This window comes from Mytilus californianus, unplaced genomic scaffold (assembly GCF_021869535.1).
Source record: "Mytilus californianus isolate M0D057914Y unplaced genomic scaffold, xbMytCali1.0.p SCAF_14, whole genome shotgun sequence".
Lineage (NCBI taxonomy): Eukaryota > Metazoa > Mollusca > Bivalvia > Mytilida > Mytilidae > Mytilus > Mytilus californianus.
This window is the reverse complement of record NW_026262626.1, coordinates 26,547,375-26,559,084: the sequence shown is the minus strand read 5'-3', so window position 1 is coordinate 26,559,084 and position 11,710 is coordinate 26,547,375. Positions and strand designations below refer to the sequence as shown.

The window sequence follows — 11,710 nt, the reverse complement described above, 5'->3', positions numbered from 1 at the left end:
CTATGTTGAAAATAAAAGTGCATATCAGTACGAAAAAAAAATAAAGTTAACTTGATAAATCATGGTACCTGGAAGGTATCTACAATTTCAATTGATTGACTGATTGTTGTTTGCTTAACTTCCTGTAGCAATCTACAATTTCAAAGCCGGAGGATTTTATAACCATTATATTATACAAAATAGCATAAAAACAAATACGAAGTTTAAATCAATAATGTCTCGGATAATTTCGAAAATCAGTGCCCAAAAAGTATGTTTAAAGGAGTTATGCCCCTTCTGTTATGAAATTTGAATCAAAGTTTGGAACCTATGGCCTTTGTTAGTCTTGTATGTTTTTTTTTTTTTTTATTTTGGTTCAGTTATATGTTTCGGAGTTTAGTGTGACGTCAATTTTCACTGAACTAGTATACATTTTTGTTTAGGGGCCAACTGAAAACCGCCTCCGGTTATGTGATTTTCGCGCTGTGTTGAAGACCCATTGGTGGCCTTGGGCTGTTTTCTGCTCTTTGGTCGGGTTGTTGTCTCTTTGACACATTCCCGTTTCCCTTCTCAATTTTATTTATATCAGCAATATCTGGTACTAGCTAAAAATCAGCGCTGATCAATCATTTTTACAGAAGTCATGTCCCTTAGAAATGTAAACTTTGTTGAAAATTCCATTGTAATTGCTTTCAAGTGAACAATACTTGCCAGATATCTATGAAATTTATATCAGAAGGTTATATCAGCAATGTCTGGGACAAGTTCGAAAATCAGTGCCTATCAACTATTTTTAAAAGAATTAAGCCCAAGGAAATATAAATTATATAGAAAACTGCATTGTTAGTACCCTCACATTTACGTTTATTTCAGATTGTTATAAAATTTATATCAACGGTCTATTTCGGCAATGCCTCGGGTTATTTTGAAAATCAGCGCTGATTTATTATTTTTACAGGAGCTATGTCTCTTGGAAATGTAATTTATTTTAAACATTATATTGAACATTGTATTGTAAATACACCCACATTTACATTTCTTGTCGAATTTTTAAAAAGTTTATATCAAAGACTGATATCAGCAAGATCTTGGAAGAGCCCTAACCAACTATTTTTACAGGAGTTATGACCCTTGGAAATAGAAATATATGGAAAATAACATTGAAACAATGTTATGCCTACATTTCTTGTAAGATATTTATAAAAAGTTTAATTGAACAAACACAAAATATTGTTTTAGTTATTGCCCTAACCTTTGACAGATAAAGTATGTGCAATGCGTGGAACATTGGAACTCTGTATTTTATATGTTTTATATTGCGAAGTTTGATGGTTATTCTTTTAACCAAGTCAGTAATATGACAATTGTTTTCCATTCGTTTGATGTGTTTGAGCTTTTGATTTTTGTTATTTTTACTTTTGACGTATAACTCACATCTTCTATTATTATACACAATCCATCACAGTATATCCCATATATTACCCTCATAAGTGTGCATCATACAAAAAGAAAATTGTTCAAAGATAAATAACTTGTAAAATGATTGCTATAAGACAAATTGTATATGCTTATTAATGTCAGTGTACCCTTTTTATAACAAAAAAATCAGCACTGACAGCAACAATGGGCCGATTAATTATTTTCATAAATATTATTATTATTGTTGTTGTTGTTGAGATTATTGTTATTTTTTTTTAATTTAGTATTGAAGAACGGCGACAAAAAATCATCAATCGACACTTTATATTCAGATATACAACAAATCTTAGTGAATTTAATTATGTATCAACATAAATTTCATAATTTGTCATATTTGTTGCTGTTCTGGACAATGCCAGCAATTTCTTCATCGTTGGATAGAAAACTTCCAAAGTTAATTCTTATTTCTATGGATGGTTTTAGGTACAATTATTTAGATAATGTTCCTTCGGAAAAGATAACTAATTTCACCAATCTCATTGAAAATGGCGTGAAAGCAAAATATCTTGAAAATGTCTACCCAACAGTTACATATCCAAACCACATGACATTAGTGACAGGACTTTATCCGGAAAGCCATGGTGTGATTCATAACAGATTTTGGGATCCATACCTAGAAGATGGATTTTCGTTGACCGATTTCAGACGGAATTTCGAATCAAAGTGGTTCGACACCGGCGCAGAACCAATATGGGTAACTAATTTCAAAGCCGGGTCATCAAGAGACAGTGGTGTTATTTTGTGGCCAGCTGGTGTGGCACAAATAAAGTCATACATGCCACGTGTTATACCGGCAGGCGACGATTACAATGACACTGATTGGAATTTGAGAGTGGACACTTTGGTCAAATGGTTTCAGAATGACAAAACAAATGTGAGACCAATAAATTTAGGACTATTGTATTTTCCTGATCCCGACGAAACAGCCCATAATTTTGGTCCTGATAAAATTGATGGAACTATTACTGACGAAGTACAACAGAAAATTTTTCAGCTTGATGCTTCTTTGGGATATCTAAAGAACAAATTGAACGAATCAAATCTATGGGATGAGATGAATATTATAATAACTTCTGACCATGGCTTCACAAATCTTCTGTCTTTGGAAAATGGACAGATTAATTTAGATAAATTTAATATTGATAGAAAATTTTATAAAACCGGAAGTGACATGAAAAACCATCTTGTGATGAATTTAGAGCCTGCTGAAGGTAATTTTGCATTAGACTGTTTACATTTTTAAGACAACGCATTTCATCGGTTAACTTCACAGGTTGTCTTTAATATAAGTACTTTTGTAAAAAACACTTTTTGTATTTCCATAGAAAATCTTCCATTGCAAAATGTTCATAATTTTTCATTTGCAAAACCCGTTATTAAACATTTCTCCGTATAGTTCATAAAAATATCCCATAGCACGTTTTGGTACTCACGTGTACACGTGCACGACATAATTCGTAAATAAAAAAAAGACTTAATCTGGACGCTCAATTGACAAAATCTAATAACATGGTGCGTATAAAATCCTGAAACTTGAAGGAATTATTTTAAAACATCTCGATGCAAGGTTCAACAATTTCAAATACTAACATCCCACAGAGAGTTCAAGATTTTCAAATATTGCTTCATATATATGGTAATTTATGAAAGCATTTACCTTCGAAAAATAAACAGGGCTTGAAAAAAAGCATATACTCACTCAAATTGTATCAACGGTTTGATAGTAACAAGATTTACTCTTTACGTATACATATATGCAAATGTTAAAAATAAGCATTCTGTTCATAGGAACCGATGTAGAAAAATTATTTCAAAATTTAAGTGTTATACCAAAGATGAATGTATACAGAAAATGTGATGATAGTTTGAAAAAATTGCATTATTGCCAGAACAGAAGGATCATGCAGTTTGTTCTAGAAGCAGAAGAAGGATATTTCATAGGCAACACTGACACCTTGAAAAATATTTCAAGTAAGCAAGTTTAACTTTAAGTCTTTGTATTCCATCTATATAGACGTATCTAATTAGATTATATTCGAATGACATTAATCCTCTTATGAAAGAGTCCTTTGTTTTGTCTCAAAACCTTGATTCTTTGGGAATTTATTCTTGGTTTTCATATGTAAAACATGTGTTAGAAGATACAGGTACGGATTTGGACACATTGATGAAATATTCCTCACATAAGATAACTAAAACTATAAGAGAACTAATAAAATTGAAGCATTTTTATGAAAAGCTAGTAAATGATAAAATATCAGATATAAAGGACAACAGCAAACTCACTATTTATTAACATGTAAAACTAAATAATACAGAAGAAAAATATTAAACTTGCTCATAATTTGAATTTAGAAAATTGATAAAAAAAAATTAAGTGACCACAATTTATTAATAGAAAAGGGAAGATATCTTAATATGCCAAGAGAAGAAAGATTATGCAAAAACTGCAAAAAAAAAATAAAGATGAAATTCATTTCTTTTAATATTGTGATATTAACGGTAATATATGAAGAGTTTATTTTAATTTTTTAATAAATGAGAATACACACTTTCAGATTTAAATGATATAGATAAAATTACATATATACTCAACCCAAGATCCCACATTCAGGTAAATAAGCTTGGGTCCTTTTTAAAACAGTCTATAGAACTGAGGAATATTTACTTTCATTATATGTATATAATTGATCTTGTTGATATTGTTTGTTTTTATTTTATTATGTTGTGTCACATGCTATAAATGTATATTATATTGTTTTACACTACTCATTTTGGGACCCTTTATAGCTTGCTGTTCGGTGTGAGCCAAGGCTCCGTGTTGAAGGCCGTACTTTGACCTATAATTGTTAACTTTAATACATTGTGAATTGGATGGAGAGTTGTCTCATTGGCACTCATACCACATCTTCTTATTTATTTGATGTAATGGCAGAATGGAATTGAATTGAATTGAATTGAATTGAATTTTTGAATTGAATTGAATTGAATTGAATTGAATTGAATTGAATTTTTGAATTGAATTGAATTGAATTGAATTGAATTGAATTGATAATGACGCACTTATGTGTACATATTGTGTACAAGGAATCGTAATTAAGGGTCTGGAAGGGCTTCACAGAATAGAGAATAAAGGGCATATAGAAGAAGAAGAAGAAGAAAAAGAAATGGGGGGGGGGGGGGGGGGGGAGGGAATAATAGAGATAAAGGGGTGATCAAATATAAAGAGTAGAGAATAATGGGTTGAAAAAAAATAGAGAAAAATGGCTAAAAAGTAAAGACTACGGATTCAAAATTCATGATAAAAGAACATTGGATGTATATTGTGGTGATTCTCACTGGACTAAAATATTGAATAAAGGCCTCCTGGCAGATTTACTTTTAATGTAAACAGAACAAAGCTTCTTTCGGATCTTGATAAATTGCATGATATGATCTTGCCTAGCAAAATTAAGGATCTTACAACATACATAATATATAAATCATCACAGGTTAGTGGAGGGTTGGGCGACGGAAACATGTTTAACCCCGCCACATTCTGTATGTGCCTCTCCCAAGTCACGAGCCTGTAATTCAGTAGTTGTCGTTTGTTGCTGTATATCATATTTGTTTTTCGTTCATTGTTTTGTACATAAATCAGGCCGTTAGTTTTCTCGTTTGAATTGTTTTACATTTGTCATTTCTGGACCTTTTATAGCTGACTATGCGGTATGGGTTGTGCTAATTGGTGTAGACCGTACAGTGACCTATAGTTGTTAACTTTTGTCATTTGGTCTCTGGTGGAGAGTTGCTTCATTGGCAGTCATACCACATCTTCTTAATTATATTATGTAAATTTTTGTCAGTAATAGCATCTTCGGGTACCCTGTAATTACTTCTTTGGAAGCAATAGTACATAATGAATTAAAAATGAAAACAAAAACAGTTTTAAAGGAATAACTAATCTGAATATTTGATCTCAGGACATTTGGGCCATAGTTTGTTTTATTTTTGCCAAATCTACGAAATTAACCTAATCGGAAATTCTACTTCTGTTGTTACACAGTCCTCGGAAATTACTCCAATCAGAATACCCAAAACATTGACTTTCAATCAGTTCAACACCATCAATAGCTTAAACCAGTCTATTGAAATATTAATCTGTATATTTTTGAATTATTCAAATATTTTTCTACATTTTAGAAGGTGGCCATGGCTACGACCAAAACAAAGTGCCAAATATGCGACCTTTCTTCATCGCCTTTGGGCCAGCATTTAGAAAAGGAATCATTTCAGAGCACTTTGAGTCCGTCAATATATATCCACTAATGTGTCATATACTTGGGATACATCCAGCTCCAAACAATGGATCTCTAGACAATGTACGCCATCTTTTAGTTCAACAATCTTTTATTCGGACGGAAACGGTTCAGCTTACACTGATTACTTGTAAGTCTAATTAATTTATTAATTAAAAGATTATATATATTTTTTAATCGATTTTTTGTTTTCAGTTTAATATCTAAATAATATACAATGTAATCCCTTTTGCCAATTTTTTTTTTGAGAAGTTAAATAACTTATATACAGTATTTAAGTAAAATAGTTGAATTAAGGGTACATCACATTTTTAAAAAAAGGAGTTATAATGAGTAAAATGATATACAACCTTACCATGGTCCGTGTATATTTACGTTCATCACTTTTTCGCTTAGAGCAATAAAAAATCAAAAACGAAAAGACTTTTCCCTCCTTTTTAGCTCACCTGGCCCGAAGGGCTAAGTGAGCTTTTCTCATCACTTGGCGTCCGTCGTCCGTCGTCCGGCGTCGTTCGGCGTCGTCCGTCGTCGTCCAGCGTCGTCTGTCGTCGGCGTTAACTTTATACATTTTGAACTTCTTCTAGAGAACCACTGAATGGAATGAAACCAAACATGGCATGAATGTTCCTTATGAGGTGCTGACCAAGTGTTGTTACTTTGTAGCGGATCCATCATCCAAGATGGCCGCCAGCGGGGGACTTAGTTTAACATAGGACCCTACGGGAAATACATACAAATGTCTTCTTTTAGAGAACCACTGAATGGAATGAAACCAAACATGGCATGAATGTTTCTTATGAGGTGCTGACCGAGTGTTGTTACTTTGAAGCCGATCCATAATCCAAGATGGCCGCCAGCGGGGGACTTAGTTTAACATAGGACCCTAGGGGAAATACATACAAATGTCTTCTTTTAGAGAACCACTGAATGGAATGAAACCAAACATGGTATGAATGTTTCTTATGAGGTGCTGACCGAGTGTTGTTACTTTGAAGCCGATCCATTATCCAAGATGGCCGCCAGCGGGGGACTTAGTTTTACATGGGACCCTATGGGAAATACATACAAATGTCTTCTTTTAGAGAACCACTAAATGGAATGAAACCAAACATGGTATGAATGTTCCTTATGAGGTGCTGACCGAGTGTTGTTACTTTGAAGCCAATCCATAATCCAAGATGGCCGCCAGCGGGGGACTTAGTTTAACATGGGACCCTATGGGAAATACATACAAATGTCTTCTTTTAGAGAACCACTGAATGGAATGAAACCAAACATGGCATGAATGTTCCTTATGAGTTGCTGACCGAGTGTTGTTACTATGAAGCTGATCCATAATCCAAGATGGCCGCCAGCAGGGGACTTAGTTTAACATTGGACCCTATGGGAAATACGTACAAATGTCTTCTTTTAGAGAACCACTGAATGGAATGAAACCAAACATGGCATGAATGTTTCTTATGAGGTGCTGACCAAGTGTTGTTACTTTGAAGCTGATCTATCATCCAAGATGGCAGCCAGCGGGGGACTTAGTTTAACATAGGACCCTATGAGAAATACATACAAATGTCTTCTTTTAGAGAACCACTGAATGCAATGTAACCAAACATGGCATGAATGTTCCTTATGAGGTGCTGACCAAGTGTTGTTACTATGAAGCCGATCAATAATCCAAGATGGCCGCCAGCGGAGGACTTAGTTTAACATAGGACCCTATGAGAAATACGTACAAATGTTTTCTTTTAGAGAACCATTGAATGGAATGAAACCAAACATGGCATGCATGTTCCTTTTGAGGTGCTGACCAAGTGTTGTTACCTTTGAAGCTGATCCTTCATCCATGATGGCTGCCAGATGGGGACAATGTTTAACAAAGGACCCTATGGACAATACATACAAATGTCTTCTTTTAGAGAACCACCTACTGAATGGATTGAAACCAAACATGGCATGAATGTTCCTTATGAGGTGCTGACTAAGTTTTGTTACTTTGAAGCTGATCCTTCATCCATGATGGCCGCCAATGGGGGGACTTCTTTTAACATAAGACCCTATGGGAAATACATACAAATGCTTCTTCTAGAGGTGCACTGAATGGAATGAAACCAAAACATGGCATAAATGTTTCTTATGAGGTGCTGATTAAGTGTTGCTACTTTGTTGCCGATTTACTGTTCAAGATGGCCACCAGGATTTTTTTTTATTAAATTACAGGACCAATATTAAACCAAATTTGGCCTCACTCACCATTAGGGTATCTGTTATGATTTTAATCTATTTTTACATGATTTCCAAAACCAAAGTAGAATCAGGTGAGCGACACAGGCTCTTGAGAGCCTCTAGTTTTATTATAAGAATGGTCGCAATTATACACTAAACTCATAACATGACCTCCTACGATTTACAGGAGAACTTAAGGTCTTGAATATTATGCGCTTTTTATATGAAAGCCAATAGATCAACAAGTTTTTTTCAGTAATTTTCATGACCACTTATTTTAGTGCTCTCTATTTTGATTATCTTGTAACTTGTTTTCTAGTTTTAGTGGTGGTCGTTTTTGTTACATGCATTGGTGGTCTATATTCAATCGGAGCATTTTATCAGGTAAGACGCCACCAACGGAAGAGAAAAAGAGGCGGTCAGGAATATAGAAAATCATTACTCAAAGACGACAAAGACGATGAAGAAAGTTGCGATGAACTTTAGATGACAAACTGTTATTGACAATAGACACTTTTTGTTTAAAGTAACAACTGTAGTTATAGATAAGTGCGTTTGACGGAATAGTTTACTACATGTTATTTTCTCTCCCTCAAACAGGTGTTGTCAAAACGACATGTTAGAATTATTGAATATAAATCGAATGAATACGAATTGGTTAAAAGTTGGTGTTTAACGCCCCTTTCAGCACTATTAGCTATATCACGGAGAATCGTTTTATTCTGGAACCATGGGTAGATTATAAAAAAAAAGCACGTTATCTAAGGATAAGTAATGTTTGCTCTCGTAATGATGAAGATGATGAATAAAATTCTTATTCTATTGCAAAACAAATAAAAATGTAAGAAACAATCTTTTGTCTGATCTTGATTCTCAAAAACACGGACCTCTTGAATTCCGCTTAAAATGATACTATGTACTATGAATCCAATAAAATTTCAATAGGATCAAAGTCTGGGTTCCTTTTTAAAACAGTCAATTGAACTATTAATAAAAGGATTGTTGCTAAATCTCTTGTATATAAAAATAAGGAGATGCGGTATGATTGCCAATGAGACAAGTATCCACCAAAGTTCATGACAAATGAAGTGGATGTAAGCAATTATAGGCAACCGTACGGCCTTCAACAACGAGAAAAACCCATACCGTATAGTCGGCTATAAAAGGCCCCGATATATAAAATATGAAACAATATGTACATGTGTGTATATGTTTTATGTAATATGCGATATTTTCATAGGCTGTTCGATGCTTTCACTACAATAAAGAAGATAGGAAAACTTCAAAATATGTAATCTTGTTGTCTAGCTGTTTGTATTAAATGATACTTATTCATTAAAAATCATGTGGGTTTAAAGTCAACCAGAACATAATAAAAAGGATATCTACAAGTCAAAGTAAGGTCAAGAACAGTACACACATGATTTAAGCTGGTTCTCTCCCTTGCAACATACGGGTATCTGAGACACCCGTGTTGTCAAGTAAAGCTGTCGGAGCCAAACAGATAAAGGACATGGAACGAGCCTATAATGGTTTAATTTTACAAATTGTGACTTGGATGGAGAGTTGTCTCATTGGCACTCATACCACGTCTTCTTATATCTACTAACCAATGTCTACACTAAATGTCAAACTCGAAATGAGACTGACAAGTTGGTTAAAAATTTATAAAACTACTATAAAGTATCAACACCATATTTATTTAAGGAATTTTTCTTTACAGTGGTGGATCCCGGGGGGGGGGGGGGGGGGGGTTCTCCGGGGGTTCGAACCCTCATTTTTTATACGAGCAATGCGTTTGAATGGGGACATATGGTTGGACACCCCCCCCCCCCCCCCCCCCCCCCCCCCTCCTTTAAAAAATGGCTTGATCCTCCCATGCTTTATATATAATAAAGATAACGACTGCTTAAACAATACTGCAAAACCACATCAACCACCATCACCCAACTCCTCCGAAAGAGAAAAAAATTACATACAATCAAACACAAACAACAAGGAGCAACACGTGGTCTAGATAGCCTAACTTGGTACAGACACAAAATATAGTTTCTGTTCACATTTTGTAAGACAATATACTTGTGTTCTGTTCACATTAAGTAAGTCAATAATTGTGTTTTGTTCACATTTAGTAAGTCAATATACTTTTGTTTTGTTCACATTTAGTCAGACAATAAACTTGTGTTTTGTTCACATTTAGTAAGTCAATATACTTGTGTTTTGTTCACATCAAGAAAGACAATACACGTGTGTTTTGTTCATGTGTCGTAAGAAAAGATACCTCCGATCTGTTCTGTTCATATGTCGTAAGAAAAGATACTTGTGTTCTGTTCATATTCATAAGAGAAGATACTTGTGTTTAAAAAAAAAAAGATGCGGTATGATTGTCAATGAGACAACTCTTCAACAGAAACCAAATGACGTAGAAGTTAGCAACTATGGGTCACCGTTATGCCTTCAACGATGAGCAAAACCCGTACCGCATACCAACCTATAAAAGGCTCCGACATGACAATGGTAAAACAATCCAAACGAGAAAACTAAAGGCCTGATATATGTAAAAAAAAACAATAAACGAAAAAAAAATACGAAAAATGAGTTCATATTTCGTAAGGAAAGAAATAGTTGTGTTTAATTTGTTCATATTTTGTTAGACAAAATACTGTACGGGTTCTGTTCATGTCTCGTTAGAATTATTACAAATGATACATGATACAGTATTATGTCTAACTTTGTAATTATGTATGTGTGGATTTTGACAATGATTATGAGCATTATGATTTGTTTTACATGCCTAGTACATTTAGTTTTCACAACTACTAGTATTCTATTGTAATAGGGGTAACCGCTGGATTAATCAATATTAATGTTATAACATATTCTAAATTATATAGTGATATCAGTGGTGTAATGTTTATATAGTTTGTATAGCAAAGAGAACAATCCCTTGAAATATTGAAATAACATGTTTATGGAATTGCTGTTTTCTTTTTTTTTCAATATTTCAAAGGGACTTTCTCGTGTATATTCACCATTAAAAAAGTGTTACTAAATAACGGGCGGAGTGTGTTTCTTATTCGGCCCGATTAATGTGGAATACCCCAACTCCCGGTTTTTTAAAGTTATATGCTCCATCAAATATTAAAAAAAGTATTATAAGTAACACGTTTCTAATATTGAAAAAAGAACCTCTGTAAAAGAGAGCCGAAAGATAACAAAGGGATATTTAAACTCATTATGGAAAACGAAAATGCCATGGAAAAAAACGAAAAACGAACAAAAGACAAACAACAGTATACAAAACATAACATAAAAAACAAAAGAACTGAACAAAACAAACCCCACCTAAAACCGAGGGTGATATCAGGTGCTCCGAAAGGGTACACAGATCTTACTCTTCATGTGACACCCGTTGTGTCGCTCATTAAGTACTACCTCGGTAATGAAGTCTGCTCATGTAAGTGCAAACTCTGTAGTAAAGTCTGCTCATATAAGTACATACTCGGTTTTAAAGTCTAATTCAGTAGGTCACATTCGCGGTAATGAAGTCTGCTCATGTACTCATAAAAAAATAAAAACTTAAAAAAAAAAAAAAAAAACTATGCCAGATTCCAATACACGGCAAGAAAATGATCAATGTAAATATGTTAAACATAATTCTGGAGTCTGTTTATCGAAGCGGAAGGCGCTCAAAGTTCGTGTAAGCTTCCGAATTGAATAAGTTTTGACAAAAA

General features: G+C 33.9%; 1 protein-coding gene across 1 annotated transcript; it reads left to right on the top strand.

The window, feature by feature from the left end:
- The first annotated feature begins 1,686 nt into the window (after positions 1 to 1,686).
- LOC127724453 (bis(5'-adenosyl)-triphosphatase enpp4-like) lies at positions 1,687 to 9,721 on the top strand. Its single transcript, XM_052231417.1, has 4 exons — positions 1,687 to 2,669; positions 3,247 to 3,429; positions 5,641 to 5,886; positions 8,296 to 9,721. The coding sequence occupies exons 1-4, from the start codon at positions 1,760 to 1,762 to the stop codon at positions 8,460 to 8,462; spliced, it is 1,506 nt and encodes a 501-aa protein (XP_052087377.1). The 5' UTR covers positions 1,687 to 1,759; the 3' UTR covers positions 8,463 to 9,721.
- Positions 9,722 to 11,710: the final 1,989 nt, after the last annotated feature.

Coding starts and splice junctions, on each gene's coding strand:
- LOC127724453 (XM_052231417.1), top strand. CDS start 1,760: ATGTATCAACATAAATTTCATAATTTGTCATATTTGTTGCTGTTCTGG. Junction 3,430..5,640: donor CACCTTGAAAAATATTTCAA/GTAAGCAAGTTT, acceptor TCTACATTTTAG/AAGGTGGCCATGGCTACGAC. Junction 5,887..8,295: donor TCAGCTTACACTGATTACTT/GTAAGTCTAATT, acceptor CTTGTTTTCTAG/TTTTAGTGGTGGTCGTTTTT.